The sequence below is a fragment of the Hordeum vulgare genome, chromosome 1H, assembly GCF_904849725.1.
Source record: "Hordeum vulgare subsp. vulgare chromosome 1H, MorexV3_pseudomolecules_assembly, whole genome shotgun sequence".
Taxonomy (NCBI): domain Eukaryota; kingdom Viridiplantae; phylum Streptophyta; class Magnoliopsida; order Poales; family Poaceae; genus Hordeum; species Hordeum vulgare.
In genome coordinates, this window is record NC_058518.1 from 478,590,476 (window position 1) to 478,611,305 (window position 20,830).

The 20,830-nt window shown below is 42.9% G+C and overlaps 1 protein-coding gene and 1 long non-coding RNA gene across 3 annotated transcripts; one reads left to right on the plus strand and one right to left on the minus strand.

The window, feature by feature from the left end:
- Window positions 1–3,879: 3,879 nt before the first annotated feature.
- On the minus strand, window positions 3,880–10,496 carry LOC123447181. Of its 2 annotated transcripts, none has more exons than XR_006631478.1 (3): window positions 10,265–10,496; window positions 8,270–8,350; window positions 3,880–4,157 (listed from the first exon to the last, which is right to left on the minus strand). It is a non-coding gene; the product is annotated as an uncharacterized LOC123447181 (long non-coding RNA). The 2 variants fall into 2 exon arrangements; XR_006631477.1 differs by having other exon boundaries at window positions 8,275–8,350; window positions 10,265–10,483.
- LOC123447172 (acetylserotonin O-methyltransferase 1-like) lies at window positions 6,037–7,697 on the plus strand. The gene is made up of 2 exons (XM_045123756.1): window positions 6,037–6,876; window positions 7,074–7,697. The coding sequence occupies exons 1-2, from the start codon at window positions 6,097–6,099 to the stop codon at window positions 7,371–7,373; spliced, it is 1,080 nt and encodes a 359-aa protein (XP_044979691.1). The 5' UTR covers window positions 6,037–6,096; the 3' UTR covers window positions 7,374–7,697.
- Window positions 10,497–20,830: the final 10,334 nt, after the last annotated feature.

Sequence of the window (20,830 nt, forward strand, 5' to 3'; positions counted from 1 at the left end):
CAATCTTTTTTCCTTCACTATTTTTTACCCCCTTTTCTCTACGAATCCATAAGACTGTATTGGGCGAGTAATTCTTTGTTTATTTTTTCGGCAGATTAAAATATATTTTTAAATATTCATATCTTTCAAATATCAATTCTAAATCTAAAATATTACATATAAAAATCCATGAGAAAAATTTGTAGATTTTAAATATGCTATTCAAATATCAATTCTAAATCTAACATATTACATATAATAATCCATCAGAAAAATATGTAGATTTTAAATATGCTATTATCTTCCATGTTACTTGTTTTTGAAATTACATTTAGGTTGCCTATTGTATATATTTCCTTCGCCATTTATGTAAACAAATGGCTTAATTTGATTTTCATATTGTTTAAAATTGTGTCCATAAAGATTTTTAGAAACACCTTGAGCACACAAACAAATCACCCCACCTTTATTTTTTGTGCAACATCATTTATCATATTTTTCTTTACGAACAGGCCCACGAATCTATTAATAAACCCAACAAGATACAAAATAGCTCCCCACAAAGACAAATAATTACAACGAAGTACCTAAGGGGCCATTGAACTGCCGCATCCACCGGAATGATCCGAGGACGCACTGTCGTCGTCACCGCTACACATGACCGCGTGCGAATCTCCATAGCATACGGGAAGTCTCCCAACTTAGGTCTTGAGGATCAGCACCCCGACATAATGTGATCATCATCATTACAGATTATAATTATTTTCTCCCGTTGCAACGCACGTGCCCTTTTGCTAGTTTAAAACTAACAGACCGAAGCCTTTCCCGTATCGTCTGAAAACAAAAATCATGTCAGTCATGGACAACGCAAACACACGAATCACTACCACACGAATAGACACGGCTGCAGATTAGACCGAAGGACAAGCAACACCAAAAAAATGTTTATGAATTCAAAAAAACTATACAATATTTAAAAAAATGTTCATAAATTTCAAAATAATATTCACGACTTTCAAAAACAATATTCAAAAGTTTGAGAAAAATGTTCACGAATTTTAAAAGTTGTTAGTATCAAATTAAAAAAATGTTCACAACTTTTCAAAAACATTCACACATTTGAAAATAGTTTGCACTTTAAAAGAAGTTCATGAATACAAAATGTGTTCATATTTTTTTAAGAAAGCTGGGATAGAAAAGGGAAAAAATAGAAAAGAAAAAGAACAAAAAAACAGTTTAAGAAACTACCCGAAAATGGGGCTAATAGTCAAGGACGAGGCACGCTGGAGGTACATGTTTGATCTCTTTCCCCCGCACAGGGAATATGATCTTCCTACTGGTTGTCCCGCATAGTTGTATCCTCTTTTTTTCAAAAATCATTAGTTAAAGGTTACCCTTTAAAAAGGTCACTCACCCAATTTCTCAAACATTGATGAAGTACGCCATTTGTCGCAAAATAGGAGTTTCTCCGTTTTTTCATAAATTCATTTATTCAAAATATTTTATCTCTTGAACCGTGCATCTAAATATCAAGTATTTTTCATCGTTGAATTTCTCGCGTTGATCTTTGAAACAACTTCCATGTTAACATGTTTTAACAAACTTTTTTTTCTCAAAAGAAAAACCAAAATAACTGGATACCTTAAAAACTCACAAAAGATGCAAAGACCAATAAAAAGAAAAACCACAAAAGAAACAAGTACAAAAAGAGGAAGAAAAAATCAGAAGCCCAAAAGCACGATTACGTTTTCCCCCATTTTCGAGAAGCATATTTCTTCCACGAGAAGCAAATTTGTACATTCGACTCGAGGAAAGAAAACTTGTTGAAAACATACACCGTAGGACGCATGGTAATATACTTAGCCAAGGTGTGGTAACTTTTGATTAAAAAAGTCGTCAAACTTACCAACATGATGTCTAATTTTGAAGGTCTCACAATGACTAATTCTTCATGTGAAAACGGATTTTGAATCAAACTTATGATTTTAACTATAAAACATTTTAAAATTTCAAATTGGGAGAGGATGACGTTAGCTTTTATCTCTCGTGCATCGTGCATGTATGTGCATGTGGGAGAAGTTTGGAGAAATCATTTTTCTCCTCGGTTATTTATGTGTAGACAAAAGATGAGATCTGCCTTTGAAAGTCTCGTGACGATGAATTTTTTATGCGAAAAAGAATTTTGAATCAAACCAACGGTTTGAGTCACAAGACATTTTGAATTTCAAAATAAGGAAGAATGACATCAATTTTATTATCCTCTAGTAAATGCATGCTGATAAATATTGGGAGAAGTGCACGAGGAGAAGAGTGAGTCACTCTATACATGCATGTAATTAAAGGGAATAATGTTGCAATCTGGGCTGTAAAACTGACTCTCTGTGGCTTCATTAGCAATGATAATGGAGCAATGGGGGAACCCCTTTTATTCAAAAATATATATATTAAAGGGGATAATTTAAAACATAACGTCTGGCAGTTAGTTTAGTCTACTTTATTAAAATGTCTTTCCTGCAAAAAAATTGTAATATACTCTGTAGATTTAATATTTATCATTAAGAAACGGTATGCACATTATGTTTTGTACTCCCTCTGTACCTCAATATCAACAAGTATTTAAGAATGGATGGAGTAGTAAATTTAAATTTTGAATACAAAAATTCGAAATCGAAAGAAAAAGAAAAGGTATATGCTTCCATTTCCGCTGCCATTCGCTATCGGGCTTCGGCACACAAACTTCCTGTCACACGCGGCATAGAGCCCACCACTGTGCCGTTTTCACCATGGCCGCGACGAACGGCGACGGCCCTTACCTCGCGCCGGCGGTCGGGCGGCGGAGGTCGCGTCGCACCACCAGGCTTACGAGTGGTCACCGAGCTGCTGAGGTCGCGGCGCGCCACCAGGCAGCTAAGCGTGGGGCCGAGGCTGCTCGCCGACCCGCCACCGCGCCCGCGCCCGCGCGTCGGTCTCCGTGCGTGTCTGCCGCGGCGGCAGAGCTACCACCTTGTCCAGTAAGCGAGTGCTTGATCGATTGATTCAATCTTCTGCTGCCCTAGACTCTATTTCGGCGGGGCGCATGAGGCTGTCCAGCTCTCTGAAATTCTGAATGTCTGAAAGTGGGAGTGCAATTTTAGCTCACAAAGGTTCAGGCGAAGTTGTTTGTTCTCTTAGCTCATTCCACGGATCGATTCCCGTGATCTACGTGAATCCGTGTCTGCGAGTATTTTCCTTGTTAAGATTTCCCGGATCGCCGGTCAAATCGATCTGAGTTGGATTCAGGCATGTGAGGCATCTCGTCCATATCAAGTAACACTGTTAACGACACCCTAGTAGGCAAGAAATAGACAGCATGATATGGCCTGTAATCAGTGCCGGATGGAGTACCAAGCAATGTTTGGGGCCATTGCTTGGTTGATTTCGACTTTGCGAAATGATGTTATCTTCTAACAGCATGTTCCCTCTTCTCCGGTGCATAAAAATCATCGCTCTTTTTGTCGCAGTGGATGCTTCTCTATCCGGCAAAGCGCAGGGAGGGAGGCATGCCCCGTGCAAAGAGACGATTCAGAATAGGGTGAGAGAGCTTCAGCTTAATTTAGGTTGCTATATCAGGGTGGTTGTCAGTGGAGTGTCTTGGTAGTGCCTGTTGTGTAGGCTGCTTCGGCAGTCTCGTTGCTGCCTCTTGATTAGTTTTTCCAGCTTTTATATTGTGACGCTGGTCTTCCCACTGAATCTCCTGCTTTTCCATATAAAGCAGATCATTTGGCCTTTTTTCTGAGAAAGTAGATAACCTGATGTCCCAGCTAGAAAATGTTCTATATTTGGGGTGTGAGAAGCGTGTCTTTTTTTTAAAAAAAAAAAGAGGAACGGAGCCTCCATCCTCTGCATCAATCGATGCATGCAACCATATTATTAAGAAATTCAAAGGAACAACATAGGTCCAGAGAGGTTTGTAAGTCTGAAATAAAATTTGAAGATAATGAAATCTTAAAAATTTGCCACACCCGGGGTAACTAATATCAGACTACGATGCCTATACACCTAGTCTATTACTAGCACGCCATTCAAACCAGTTGAAGATAACCCGTGCGGCCATCTCCCATCAGTTGCATTCAGTATCCATAAGCTCCCTGGAGTCCACATGACTGAGTACGGATCCAAGAGGTTGCTCTGTATATGACCTGCAAAAAGTTATGAAATCTCTTGCCATTAAAAATGATGTCATTCCTGGTATTCCATATAGCCCAGAATAAAGCAGATATCCCAATTCTAATAAGTTTTGCAATTTTAACGTCCACTCCATTAAGCCACGTTGTAAATATTGAGCCCATACAAATAGGTGGGATCATATTAAAAGCTATATGAACAGTGCGCCAAAGTAGTTTTGCCAGAGGACATTCCAAGAACAAGTGTCTTATTGTTTCATTTTGATCACAATAACAACAATTAGATCTACCTCTCCAGCTACGTTTAATTAAGTTATCTTTGGTTAATACCACACCTTTATGTAGAAACCACATAAATTTTTTAATCCGTAGAGGTACTTTGATATTCCAGATATGTACTGATCTGGATACTGGTCCTATGTTGATCAGATCCATGTACATGGACTTTACTGAGAATACACCAGTGACAGATAAAGTCCAACGAACACTATCTGGTTGATGAGATAATTGAACCTGCGTAATTCTTCTAACCAGATGCAACCATGCCTCCCAACGTACTCCTACTAAAGCTCGCCTGAATTGCATATTAAGAGGTATTGATTGTAAAACTGTGGACACATAGTCCTGTTTACGTTGCGTAATATTATAGAGCATGGGATACTGTAATGCTAGCGGTGTGTCCCTCAGCCACGTATCTTCCCAAAATCTTGTTGAGGCACCATCCCCTACTATAAATTTCACCCTCTGGAAAAAATTATTCTTTATCTTCATTAACCCTTTCCAGAATGGTGAGTCATGTCGTCTAGTAGTAGCCTGGGCTAATGTTTGTGAAGTAAGGTATTTATTTTGAAGTATTTGAATCCACATTCCTTTTGTCTCTGTGGATAACCTATATAACCACTTGCTAAGCAAGCATTTGTTCTTTACTTGTAGATTTTCAATTCCCAATCCCCCCTTGTCCTTGGGTCTGCATATAATATCCCAACGTGCTAATCTGTATTTCTTCTTATCCTCGCTACTTTGCCAAAAAAGCGAGATCTATAAAAATCTAGTCTTTTCCGTACCCCTACCGGTATTTTAAAAAAAGACAATAGGAACATGGGTAAGCTTGTTAACACGGAGTTTATTAATACAAGCCTCCCTCCATATGACATAAGCTTGCCCTTCCAGCAACTTAGTTTCTTTTCAAATCTCTCTTCAATACATTTTCATTCCTTAATTGTTAGTCGCCTATGATGAATAGGAATCCCAAGATAGCTAAAAGGTAGTGATCCCATTTCACATCCAAATAGCTGTCTTATGCATGTTGCTCCTCTTTTGCCTTCCCAAAGCACAAGAGTTCGTTTTTGTTAAAATTAACCATGGGATAAGATAGCTGTTTATATCACAAACCGAACTCATGCACACGGAATTGCTCTATTTTCTTAATGTGTGTAATTTGGTAGCTAGTACTCCCCAAGGAATAAAATTTACTGCCAAGTGATCATTTTTCTTGTTTAACTATAGATTTTTACGAAGCAAAATATGTGCAACCATTTCATTAGGTGTGGCAAAAATATCTCTTCACTTCCACTGTCTAACAGAACAAATTTGAAAGTAGGGCCTGATATTTTAACTTTTAAGAAGGTGGGACTCAAGTAAAATGTTTGAAAAAAAGGGAGCGGAACTTAATATGAAGAGAAAACATTTCAAAAAGTATCATGTCTATAGGAATTAAACTGATAGCTACCATTCACATTGATTCTTGCCTCCCATGTGGCAATATGTATATTACTACTGTAAGTTTATCTCAGATACTTTCACAAAATCGTGCCATGTAAATTTCTCATCATTCTTAAATAACTTATTCCCCATGGCCCTACCTTGTGCCTTAGCAAGTCGAGTTTGTGCATATATAGAACAGCCTCCAAGTTTCCAATCCGACTCATAACCAAAGAAAGCAAGTTCAACAAAAATGTCACCCACTCAAAGCAAGAATAGCTCTCAGGATTTGCTCCAGGCTCAAGTTGACCTTTGGCACCATGCATTGGGATTTGTCAAGTCCATGGCACTCAAATGTGCAATGGAACTGCAAATCCCCAACATCATCCATCACAATGGTGGGGCTATGACTCCTTCTGAGTTGGCCACAAAAATCGGGCTCCATGCATCTAAGCTTCCCTGCTTACGACGACTCATGCGTGTGCTCACCGTATCATGCATCTTTGATGTCCAAGAATCCACCACGACAAACAAGGAGGCGGTTTATGTGCTTACCCCAACCACTTGCCTCCTCATTAGCGATGAAATTAAATCAAACTTATCTCCCATTCTGTCTTTGATGCTTGATTCAACTATCCTTGCCCCGTTTTTTGGCATGAACTCATGGTTCTTAGGTGATCACTCTACATCCTTGTTCAAAAAGGCTCACGGCCTTACCTTCTGGGAGATGGCTGACCAAAATGATTCTTACAATCAGTCAATCAACAATGCGATGGTTTCTGATAGTAACTTTCTCATGGATATCATCATGAGGGAATGTGGTGATGTATTTGTTGGTATAAACTCGCTTATTGATGTCGCTGGGGGCCATGGTGGAGCTGCCAGGGCAATTGCGAAGGCATTCCCGCAAATGAAATGCACAGTGTTGGATCTCCCTCATGTTGTTGCAGAAGCTCCCACTAACGACCATGTGTCGTTTATTTCTGGCGATATGTTCAAGTACATTCCACCTGCGGATGCTCTTTTCCTGAAGGTACACCCTTTAGATTTTCCTTCTTCCCTTCTCATAGATACACAGTTTACAGTAAGACGCCATAAAGTATGTATTTACCTTCTTGTAGGTACCAATTGAACAACTAAAGCAAGTTAACTAACTTATTATGAAAAAAATCAACAATTTCCGATATTATAGAGGCTAATCGTAACATTTTTTGCTGATGTACAACTTAGTGGGTTTTCCATGATTGGGGTGATGAAGACTGTGTCAAGATACTAAAAAAATGCAAGGAGGCTATCCCTCCCAGAGATGCTGGTGGGAAAGTGATAATCGTAGACATGGTGGTTGGATCTGGGCCAGATGAGATTGTTACAAGAGAAACGCAGGTTTTCTTTGATCTGTTTATCATGTTTCTCGAGGGGGTTGAGCGAGAGGAGTTCGAGTGGAAAAATATATTCATGCAAGCCGGGTTTAGCGAGTACAAAATTATATCCGTGCTGGGGGTTAGATCTGTTATTGAGCTCTACCCTTGAATGCTCCATGCAAAATTATGTGGAGCAATGTATTATATATCCACAAAACGGCATGAACAACGTGTGTTCTGTCTTGTTGTATGCATGTGGTTTGGTGTGGCGGACATGTTTACTGCCAGCTTATTGCATTTTGCGAGGTGTGAGTCTTTGTGACAATTGAATTACCCATGTCACTGTAATACATATATACTCCGTATATATGTGTAGCAGGTTATATGGACTCTGTTACGGCCGTGTTGTATCCAAATTACCATCTACAGTTGGGTTATATAATTTCTTTATTGAGATGATGAATGATATTGAGATCTTATGTCTATGTTTCAATGTCCACTCTCTTATTATTCAGCATCGGTACCTCGCTGATTCAATGTATGCATGATCAAGTGCAAGTTTTGTAGTTATTGTGAAATGTAGATAGTTCCGTGTGGTACTGATTGCCGACCCAACAAATTCTACAGTTCATGTATATTTTAGCAGTGGCCTATTATGTTCTATTGATACAGTATCCTTTATATTTTTGTTCAAGAATTTCACAATGTTTTAAATAGCGGGCTACGGCAAATAGCGGCGAGCCTTTAAATCAGCTATAGCGGGCTATAGCGGCATATTTATACATGATACCATTTAGCGGCACCCTCCTGAAAAGGCTATAGCGAGGCTATAGCGAGGCTATAGCGGGCTATTTAAAACTATGGAATTTCAGCATAAATGGTACCAATGCATAACCATTGTTTAGTTTCTCTCTGCATTGCACAAGTCACCATTGTTTTGGGTGTCTACATGCAATCACTTTTGCCGGGGAAGTTTACACGTAAGTTGTTCATGCAGCAATCATGACATCCGCAGTCTGACCAGCCTTTAGTTTTGAAGATGTCCTTAAGAGTAGTGATACCAACCTCACCTGCGATATATTTTGTTCCACTATGTTTGGTAGGGGAGACCACTGGCGGAGCTTCAGTAAGCATGGCCCATCCAGCCTAGAGCAAAAACAATGCAGGGTTCAAATCATAGTTTTAAATAGCGGGCTATGGAAAATAGCGGCGAGCCTCTAAATCAGCTATAGCGGGCTATAGCGGCATATTTGTACATGATATCATTTAGCGGCACCCTGCTGAAAAGGCTATAGCAAGGCTATAGCGGGGCTATACCGGGCTATTTAAAACTACGGTTCAAATTATATTAGGTCAATTTGAAAAAAATAGTGGACTTTTATTTATACCGGCTCGCCCATATTTTGCACTGTAGCTCTGCCACTGGCGGAGACAGTCACCTGGAGTACTGAAGACAACACGCAACACTACCAATCTCCGATGTCAACACTTTCTTCCTCCTGTAGATTTTTTCCTGGAGAATTGGGCTTTAATCCCGGTTGACAACGACCTTTAATCCTGGATCGTCAACCGACACTAAAGGGTGGGGATTAAAGGACCCTTTTCTTTAGTTCCGGTTTGCCACAACCTGATACTAAAGTCCCTCCACATGGTCGTGAGCGTGCGGCGGGGCTGTAGGACCTTTAGTCCCGGTTGGTGTCACCGGCCGGGACTAAAGATTTTGTGTTTTTTCAATTCTTTTCATTTTTTCTTTCAGATAATCGTTTTCTTTTTTAATTAAATTTAACTTCTCGACAAGAGGGTCGGTTGTAATTTCGTGTCCACATACATTCTAGATAAAAATATCTATGTTATCTTGATGGACATAATTATCATAAACATGAAATGAAATAAATAGTTATAAAAGATAATATACCACATGTGAATCACAAACCGGACGAGGGCCGACGGAGACCGATATCAAAACCATGGCAAAGTGAGTTACCCCACCCAGGGGTAGTTACCCCACGTGGTCCATATACTACCATGCGGAAGTATATATATACTAATTTATTATTTTAATTATTTCATATACTATATATAAGATTTTTCAAAGTGAGTTACATGAATTTTTTTTAAAGTTGACCCATAGTTTTTATTATATTTGTGAAATACGTATATATTTGTATGTAAAAAGAACATACACGAAATATGATATATACTATCAAAAAATAGTATATATACTACTTAAACATTATTATATACTACATACTACGCATATATACTCTTCAATTTAATAGATACTACATACAACATACAAAACGCAAGTGGTGGTAACTACCCTGGGTGAGGAATAGTTATTTTTCACCCTCTCTATTTTCATATCAATGCACCGTAATTTTATGTTTCATAAATTTTATCTTATTTCGTATGTAAAAGGAGACCGTAAGAAAAATATATAGATACCATAATAAAAAAATTTATGTCATGTAAAATTACAAACACAAAAACATAGTGTAAAATATACATAAAATGTGTTTTTAAAGTCTTATGACCTATATTTTTGTTTTCTTATGTCAAACTTTACGTAGTGAATCAGTATAAATGTAATTATTTGGATTTTAAATTTAATTTAATTATGAAACGATCGTAAGATTACCTTGGATGAAGAATAACTTATTCTGCATCCTTGGTAATGAATAGACTTTATACAAGTAAGAAAATTATACAAGTAACTATCTAAATCATACACGTAAGAAAATTATATATGTACAAGTAATTATCTAAATCATACAACTTAGATTGTTTTCACAAAAATGATAAGAACAAGAGGCACACCAAGGTGATGTCAGCGATGGGACGACGCAGATGATCGACGGTGATGAGGACGAGGACAGAAAGGCACTAAGTAAATCACACATACACATATGCAAACTAAGAAGTTAATCTGAGCTCAGAGTGCATATAAATCAAATAAAACTCACATAATTACTCCCAAACTAAAACCTATAAATCACTATACTTATAGAGCATGAAACGAGGTAAAGTAGCAGTAAGAGATGAAAGGATGAAGTTGCTAACCTTTTAAAACACTTGGGTAGATGGGTTACCTTCAATCTTAACAAATCTTGGTAAAAATAGAGGATCAACTCAAGCTTGGGAAAGAAAGAGAGAGGAGAGAAAGTTTGGATTCGAGGAAGGAGCCGAGCTTTATATAGGAAAGACTTTAGTCACGGTTAGATATATACCAACCGGGACTAACGGTCTATCTTTAGTCCTGGTTGATGATACCAACCGGGACTAAAAGAGATCCGGCAGGCTGCGGGCCGAGCCTACAGCAACCCCTTTAGTCCCGGACTAAAGCCCCCATTCGATCCGGGACTAAAGATGACCCTGTCCCCTGTCCGCTCCTAGCCGTTGGAATCGAGACTAATGCTCATATTAGTCCCGGTCCCAAACCCCGACCGGGACTAAACCTCCACACGAAAGGTCTATTTTTCACTAGTAAGGACACAGAAAAGTTAGGCGCCAATAGAGTCACATTATCAATGCTGCTTATTTGAGGTGCTCGCGATGATTGCGAGTAGGTACGACTCAACATGCGGTTATGATTGAGTCGAGTATGAATCTGCCTCTCTTGAAAAAGAAGAATGCTCATTAAAAAAGAAAATAATAAAACTGAAAGCAATATTGATGTGCCATCCCCGAATGAACCATTGTGACAGTGCAACTTAAATTAATATAGAATGCAACTACTAATAGTGAAAGTTTGGGATCTCGAATACTGTATACCTCAGGCCATGTTTGGATTCTCGTATCTCCAACAAATACACTTGTATAAAAAATACAGACCTCCGTCGGTCGTTTATATTTCAACTGAAATCCTTCACAACTCGGTAAGTTACATCCGTAAATTAAATACAGATGTGTTGGAATACCCCGATACCAAGCGCAACCTCAATAATTTTTGCATCACATAGGAAAAGATTGATGTATCAAGTATTAAAACAGAGAGCTACAACAACCAATCCACATGCTTGAGGACATTTGTTAATTATGCGTTTGTTGGCTTTGGGCCATGAGACATCATGGTGAAAGGGAAATTTGTTCAAATGTAGGTTGGTTGGCTATGGGCCATGAGACATCATGGCGACAGGGAAATGACTTCGGTATGGTATTATGCAATCAATTGGCATGACTCTCCTCGCGCACTGTCAAGGTCCTACATGGTGTTTTGTTAGGTGTGACGTGCAACTAGGTTGGGATATTGATAAAATACCCACCTCGTGGAGCACGAGTGCCAAAAAGCATTCACCAAATTGCTCATCCGTTCTGCTCTTGTAGCCATTTTCACACTTTCTCCTTTTCTAGAAACCTCGTGGAAACCGTGATGGCGATCCACTCTTAGATCATCGTACACCTTATTCTTCGGCGAATTTTTATAAGTCGGATTCTAATCAGCTGCTGACTGTCAAGAGTATCTTAGAATCTTTATCTTAATTTATTTTTTTCTGTGCGTATCTTTCATTAAAGAAAGGACGGGAAAAAGCCCCCATTGTACAAACTATTTGCATGCAAAGCTAGGCCCGCCAACCGAACAAATCAATAGGTAAACTATTCGCCTAAATCCCCTTCCGCATAGGGCAGTGCTCTGCGGCGTGCCGGCCGAAAGCTCACGTGGCCCGCACGATCTACCAACCCCGCGCGTCCACACCGTTGAATCTTCATGCAACATTTTTCTTCCGATGCAGCAAAATTTTGACGCGATGCAGGAATTTTTTCAACGGTTGCAACAAAAAACAAAATTTGTAGCAAAAAATTATCTACGTGATCGTAGCAAAAAAACAAAGCTGATGGTGCGTGGTAGCAAAAGTCAAACGCCGGTTGTAACAAATATTTATGTGACGTGTATGCAACTTTTTAGTGAACGGTTGCAGGAAAAAATGATGTCGGTTGTAGCAAAAGTAAAAAACATCGATTGTAACGAAAAATCCGACGAAGTAGAGTTGCAACCAAACATATATGCAGCTTTTTTACTGGACAAACACTACCAGAATAAGGCTAGTTGCCGACGGCCTAACCCCGTCGGCGTAGGCCCACAGGCCGTCGGCATAGGGCTACGCCGACGGGGGCCGTCGGCGTACCTCCGTCGGCAACTCAGACGTCGGCGTATCCAGTGGAGGCCGTCGGCGTATATGACTATGCCGACGGTGGCCGTACAACCCTCGGCTTAGATACACCGTCGGCATAGTTTTTTCACCTGACGGCCGTTAACGGCGACGTCGTTAGGCCAGCACCAATACTATGGCAGCACGTGGCACCACCTGGCAGCTCCTGGCGCGGTGCTACGCCGACGGTTAGGCCGTCGGCATACCTCCATCTATGCCGATGGCCTAGTGCTGCGCCAGGAGCTGCCAGATGGTGCCACGTGTCCATCATTGCCGACGGCCAAGTCGTCGGCGTACTGCTGCGCCAGGAGCTCTCAGATGGTGACACGTGTCCATCTATGCCGACGGCCTAACCGTCGGCGTAGTGCTGCGCCAGGAGCTACCAGATGGTGCCACGTGTCCATCTATGCCGACGGTTAAAACACAGGATATACAACATATAAACACAAGATATAGTTCAGCATAACATTTAGTTCAACATATAGAACACATAATATAGTTCAACATAGGGCACCGCTACCGCCAAGTTCAACGCAACAACATAATGACAAGTTCAGGACAACTACATAATAACAAGTTCAACAAAATATAAAGGCGGACACCACCACTAGCATAGTTCAACATAGACCACCGCTAACGCTACCACCACAGCCACCTCCTTGCGAGAGAGGAGTGATTGGGCTTTGTGGCTCGTGAGCGGAACCATCAGTAGGACCACCACCGGCGAATGATCCATCAGTTCCCTGCATTTTTTAAAAGAGATGGGAAAGCAATATATTATTGTATTGAATAAATGCTAAGTTGTGGTTGAATAGTTTGGTGATGTACTAACCGGAGTGCCATAGTATTCTGCCAAGAATTGTTCGAATGTAGGTGGCACTGGTTGAGGTCCAGGAGATGGTGGTGCTGGTGGCAGTGTAGGAACCTCCCCTCTTGACATAGAAGCAACCAGAAGCTCTGTTGTGCGTCTGTTGTGCTCAGTGACTGCTGCAACTCTCTCGTTCCAATCGAACTGTTGCCCACGTATGAAGTTCATGTAGGCCTAAAAATATGACATGATGGTACTCATAAAACATAGGAATGCGGAAAATAAAGGTTGAATGAAAGAAGATAAGAGGGAAAATACTTACAGAGTTCTGCTGGGCTAGCAGGGACAGTGCAGAGGACGTGCTGGAGCGGGGGCACGGGCGATTGCTCGTCCTCGGGTCGGTAGCGCGGATCTGCCTGTAGGAGACAGAAGGGGTGATCACAGAATCCAGAATCTTATGCCGACCATGACTCCTCGGCCCTATGCCGACGGCGGCCCTCTCGTCGGTATCCTCAAACATGGGCAGGATTCCGCTTCTGAAACTCCTGCGTGTATGCCATCAGGTTCTCCCCAGTATGGCCATAGTACTCACTCTCGCCGGCCTTGCGATTAGGCCGCACACGGGCAAGCGTCCACGACTCGATGTCTGAGAGCGACCGCTTCAATTTCTCCTCCTGCAACACCAAACAGAGGTTAGTGATACATAATAATACGGTAAAGAGAAGATTAAGAATGTTTCATGTACATAGATATACCTGAAGTTTCTTGTGGCGCCAGTGGTTTCGGTTTCCCTGACGGTGTGTTCCGTCGGTTCCGCGATTAGCCTTGTTTATCATGCTCATGGCAGCAAACTTTGCGTCCTCGCCGACCCACAAATCCACCAATCCCTCCCATCCATCACTTCCATAGCACCAATTAGGACGCACCTACATAAGAAGCATAATGGCATGTGACCACGAAACAATGAAATTTACCACAAACGTCGTAATGAAAAGTCTGTTATACTTACCGACATGTATTGCTCCTTAGTCAAGGTAAGGTCACGCTTCTTCACGTCATCCTTGGTCACCTTCTCGCTACATGCCACATGATAATATTGCGAGACGGCCAGAAAGCGAACCTCATGACGCCACTGACAGGCCTGCTTCCTCGCAGCCCGCAGCAAGACCTCATCGGCCTCGGCCTTGTGCTCCTCGAGAACTCTATAGAATTTCTACAGTTATTCATGAAACCAGAATGGAACAAGCCATGAGTTAAACGATGTGATGCTAAACTATGAAAGTAACTCAAGAATTGTGCTTCACAAGAGAACTTACCCAAAACCTTGATATCACGGCCTTAGTGGCCGTCTTATGGGTTGGGTGGTAGGCCGCTTTGTAGTGCTCCCAGCACGTGGCCAAAATCTTGTGCTCCTCCTTCTTTCGGTCCGGAGCAAAGATCCCCGGCCAAAACTTCTTCAACAGGATAGTGAGGATGCCGTTTGGAATACGACCACCTTCAAGATATTTCCAGCTACTGCAAAACAATGAAAATATTAGCATGTGTACAATCAAAATGATGTTATGTGTTAAAAATATTATTAAGGGCCACTTACTATTTCCCCTTGGGCTTAATGAGCCACTTCATCTCCTCGCTAGCAGGAGGATTTGGGAGTCGTGCACCACCTCCTCCTCCTCCTCAGAGGTTACCTCACTAGCGAAGGGTCGCGAAGACGACCCACCTATGTCGGTCACAGAGCGCAGTTTCTGGCCCCGAGACCGTCCCCCTGGGCCTCTCCCCCCACCACGTCCTCCTCGGGCACCTCTCCCTCGACCTCCCTGTGAGAAGTCATCGTCAAGTAGTCGGGAGGGGACATTACGGGGTCGACCACTCCGACTAACCTTCGCGACGAGTTTTTTTAGCAAACCAGTACCATCGGCCTTGCCTTTTCCCATACTTAGCGAACCTGCATTAAAAGAGAATAAAAAGTTAGTGTAATAATAGAAAAGACATATTAATAAACCATATAAAAAGACATATTAATAAAACATATAAAAAATACATATTAATAAACCATATAAAAAATACATATTAATAAAACATACAAATAAGACATGGAACATACATGTGTTAAAACCCATACGAATCATCACTGTTGTAACCGTTTCCTCGACCGGTCTCATCGTCACTATCACGCATATCATCTTCATTGTCTGACGTAGGTGCAGGTTCTTCCTCGTCTTCAGCGTATTCATTTAATTTCTCTAGCATTAATATGTCTTGGTTGTTCACAATGGTCTCGCCATCATCTCGTGCATCGTCATCATTTGGATCCACATCAACATCAGCATCATTGTATCGAACCACATCAACATCATCAAGTTGCTCACTCTTGATAGAACACTCCCTCGTATGTCATGGGGTTAATGTAGAAGTAGTCGTCATCGTCCGGGTCCGGTAGCTTACCATGTGGCGCCACCTTGAACACAACTTCCCAACCCTTTAGGTACTCTTTCTGGCATGGGTAGGGCAGATAATAAACTTGTGTGGCTTGGGTAGCCGCAATAAAAAGATCGACTCCTGCATAAACGGTGGATGGTTTTACTTCGACCAAACCAAGGGAAGGCGTATGTCTCAACCCCTCATATGGGTCAAACCATCGACATTTGAACACAGCTAGATTTAGGTCCTCGCCACCAAGATCGAATGACAGCTCGTATATTTTTCCTACCCTTCCGTAGTACTCAACTTCATTTTCTCCTGGGGTGTACACTCCTGTGTTTATAGTTTTGGGATCAGGCCGGCTATTCTGGTGATCCTCTGTATGGAAGCGATAACCATTCACATCATACTTTTCACATTTCATGACATGAGCGTTAAAACCCATGGAAACCCATCTCAATTCATCATCCATAGAGGTGTTCGGATCTTTGCCCTACAAGTGTAATTGAAATTGATGGGTGCATTAGTTCCATCAAGTCATAAATGTTGAACTAGGAATTAAGTTGAACTAGGGGAATGTGAAAAAATTACTTTATCCATGAACCAAGCAACAAATTTTTTCCTGCCAGAGGCACCGTTCCGTAAAAGAGTAAGTGCCTCCGCTTTAGTAGGAGGAATCATTCCCGTCCACTCCTCATGTAGGAATTGACTGAAAGAATATAATCGGTGTTAGAACGGGACTCATCCTCGAAGAATTTCATAAAGGAATGGTGTAGCGGTATTACCTCATCCACTCTTCCTCGACTTCCGTGATGTTGTGCAAGACATAGAACATGATGTCCTCCCACTCTTGTTCTGGCAAGTTATAAGGTTTCGAACCCCCAGCCCTTCCACATTGCCCGTTGAATAGATCGAGCTTGGGTTTATACTTGGGCTCTTCTATATTGTATCGAGACACCTTATTATGCAGAGTGGGAATGTGGTCGGGGTAGTATGATGTCCTAAGGTCTCACACCTCCTCTAGGATAACTGCCTCAGCTATGGAAGCTTCAATCTTAGCTTTGTTTCCACATTTCTTTCTAAGATGCTTGTTCTGTCTCTCAGGGCCGTACTGCCAACGATTCTGCACAGGCCCCCCCAACAATACCTCCTTCGCAAGGTGCAAAATGAGATGTGCCATCGGAGTAAAGAAGCATGGCGGAAAGATCTTCTCTAGCTTGCATATCAAGTCTGGTGCCTTCTTATGCAATTGTTCAATCACCTCAGGACATACTTCTTTAGCACATATCGTGCAAAAGAAATGGCTTAGCTCTGCAAGCACTCGCCAGACACGCTCAGGGACATAGCCACGAACCATCACCGGCATTATCCGCTCAATCCATACATGATAGTCATGACTCTTGAGCCCGGTCACTTTGCCCGTTGAAAGATTGACTCCCTTACTAATATTTGATGCATAACCATCAGTGAACTTCACAATGTGTTTGAGCCACATAAGTGCTTCCTTCTTTTCTGGCGGTTTAAGGACGAAGTCAGCATCTGGTTTGAACCAATTTGTTCGACCGTCTGTTGGAGGTCGCATGTTTAGACGTGGTCTATCACAAATTTTTTGTTGATCGGCTCTAGCTTTAACGTTATCCTTTGTCTTATCAGGAATGTTGAGGATCGTGGAAAAAAGGAATTCTGCAACATTCTTTTCGGTGTGCATCACATCAATGTTATAAGGAAGTCTGAGGTCCTTGAAATAGGGAAGCTTCGTGAACGGGATAATGTGAGTCCAGTTGTGCGTCTCACCATATCCCTCAAAGCGTTTCGCTTTGCCTTTTCCTTTGCCTTTGCATTTATCTGGGCCTTCTCCTTCACTTTCCCCTTTTCCTTTTCCTTTTCCTTTTCCTTTGCCTTTGCCTTTGCCTTTGCCTTCGCCTTTAGGCTTGAGAGCTTTTAGCTGAGCAAGAACATCTGCCCCAGAAAATGTTGGAATCTCGTTTACTTCATGGACAACCCAGCCTTTCGTGAAGTTCTTCTTGTCTTCCCTGTCTGGATGGTCTGGAGGGAGGAACTGTCGATGCATGTCAAAGGCTACATACTTGCCACCCTTCTGCAGCCAAATAAAAAGTAGAGCCTGCATGCACACTGGGCATGGCATCTTCCCACTTGTACACCATCCGCAAAATAGGTGATAACCGGGAAAGTCATGCATGCAATACATCAACCAAGCTTTCATTAAGAAGTTTTTTTGCAGATGTCGGTCATATGTCAACCTTGGGAAGTACCAACAATGGAGCAAATCATCCACCAGCGGCTGCATAAACACTCCCAAATTCTTTCCCGGGTAGTCGGGCCCCGGAATGATCAGCGACAAGAACATGGTCTTGCGTTGCATTATGACACCGGGAGGGAGATTGAGCAGAATAACAAACAGGGCCAGCAACTGTATGGATTGGATGACATACCATAGGGATTCAACCCGTCACCTGTTATCGCAAGCCTGACATTCCCGGCCTCGGCTGCTTCCTCGGGATATTCTTTATCGAATGACTTCCATGCTTCAGCTTGCGATGGATGTATGAATTTTCTTTTACCGTCCCTTTCCCCTTTGTGCCACTTCATCATTTTGGCAGACTCCTCCGTAATGAAAAGGCGCTGCAGTCTTTCTATGAAATGGAGATACCGAAGAATCTTCACTGGGATGTCTAGTTGCTTCTTGTCACCGTGCTCATCGACCACCTCAAGGTACCGAGAGGAACCACACTCCCTACAGTACTTGTCATCCGCATACTCGTGCCTAAACAAAAGGCAATTCTTCGGACAAGCATCTATTTTCTCATATTTCATAGACAGTGCGTTCATGATTTTCTTCGTAGCATACATGCTTTTCGGCAGTTCATGACCCTCAGGAAGGCTGTTAGCCCATACTCCCAGAAATGCTTCAAAGCAAGCTTGGGTACAGCCGTACTCAGCCTTGACTGCCATCAGTTGTGAGATGGCATCCAACTGAGAAATTTTGGCACCCGCATAAAGAGGTTTCTTTGATGAGGCCAAGACCTCCAAGAAGGCCTTTGCAATTGCCACCGGCTCCTCTGGTTCATTCTCTGAAGGTGTTGTATGTGTCGTCTCGGCAGCAAAGACATCATCTAGCATGTCTCTAACCCCATCATCCTCGTAACCACCGATGCGTTGTCGCATCACCTCCTCTCTACCACGATCCCGCTCGGCAAAGTTTATGGGCATATTAAAGTCTTCCATATATCCAAACGTGCGAAGGTGCACCGTCATTTCTCCCTTATCTCTACGGCGACGTCTTTCACATTTTGCACAGGGGCATTCTGGGTTAACTATCATTGGACAACGGAATATCTCCTTCAAGAACACATCGGTTTTCTCGACCCACTCTGTTGTCACTTGATTCCGACGGATAAAACCGTTGTACATCCACTTATTATCTGTCATCCTTTACTGTATCACGAGCCACACAACAAAATTATGGATTCATTAAATTTAATCACATACAAATTATGGATTCATTAAAGAGGTTTTATTTTCTATAGGGTTAACGAGAAAAGGCACTGAATCCACCTACATCTCTAATAGGTAAAGAGGGTCCTAATCCCACCCGAGGATGTGTAGATTGAGTACGTTCTCCATGCTCTATCCCGTTCCGAGACAAAATTTCGGCAGCACCTCCCCGTTGTTCTCCAGATACAAGTCTCGGCAAAAAGCTGAGAGAATATGCATCCGGAGAACAACGGGGAGGCGCCGCCGAAATCCTGTCTTCAAACGGGATAGAGCATGGAAAACGTACCCAATCTACACATCCCTGGGTTGTCCGTGGAAAACGCTGGACAATCCGAAACAATTGCGGTGATAAATATGCAATTAAATGCATATTTATCGATGCAACCATTTCGGACGGGAGACGCCTAGGTTACGCGACTTGACGTGAAAAGGAAATCCGGCGACATGAAAAAAACCCGGAGAATGAGGTGGGTTTGCATCTCACCCTCGGATGTAGAGGAAGTAGTCCAAAAGCAATAAGATGATCAAGGACCAAAAGTTGCGACAACGCTTATGAGATGCAACACCACAAAGTCTGCAAATTCCATAGAATAAAAAAATTAGATCATAGAAATCTTGTCAATCCACATTCTTCACATTCAGTAAACCAACATGATTCTTGCACAAATCTGAAACATGATGCACAATCAAAACTTCCGTTTATGCAGTTTGGTACACATTTCTCAGTCAAAAGATAAATAGCTATGAGTTCAAGCCTACATGCAAGAACGCATGTCCCTCTGTAAAGAAATATACGAAGTACAATAAAGGAAAAAAGAGAGAGATAGATTTTCTGATATAAGAAAATTGCTCTATAAGAAAAAAGAGAGACCTGCGACCTGCACAAAAAGAAAGGCTGGGGAGGGGCGGGGTCGGGCTGGGCGGGGCGGAGCAGTGGACGGCCAGGCCGGGCGGGGCGGAGCAGTGGACGGCGGGGAGGGGCCGGAGCGGCACAGCGGACGGCGGGGCGGGGTGGAGCCGTGGACGGCGAGGCCGGGGCGGGGCGGAGCAGTGGACGACGGGGAGGGGCCGGAGCGGCGCAGCGGACGGCGGGGAGGGGCAGTGGACGGCGGGGCGGAGCAGTGGACGGCGGGGCGGAGCCGGAGCGGCGCAGCGGACGGCGGGGCGGGGTGGAGCCGTGGACGGCGAGGCCGGGGCGGGGCGGAGCAGTGGACGGCGGGGCGGGGCCGGAGCGGCGCAACGGACGGCGGGGCGGAGTGGAGCCGTGGACGACGGGGCCGGAGCGGGGAGGGGCCGGAGCGCGACTGAGGCGAAGGAGAGGGCCGGCGGTCGCACCGGGGCGAGGCGAAGGAGAGGGCCGGCGGCGCGCTACTGTGGGGAGCGGGACTGGGATGCGAGAGAGAGATGAGTGGTGGAAAGGATAGGTTGTGGATGGATAAGACAAAAAAAAATTCACTCTAAAATTCACTCTATGCCGACGGTTACCTCGTAGGCATAGTTATTTTCACTCTAAAATTCACTCTCTCCCCGCCCAACCCACCCCAATATTCCCTCCGTGTCGGCCCGACCACGCTTCCACAAGTATAGGAGGGCGCCCACCGCAAAACCTCGCGGCATTGCTACCCCTCATGTACCACGTCCTATCTGACCCTGACACAGTCAACCGCCGAATCTAGCCCTTTGACTTCCGCCGAACGGGGTTTGACCGGTGGAAATTTTCACCGGTTTGCCATG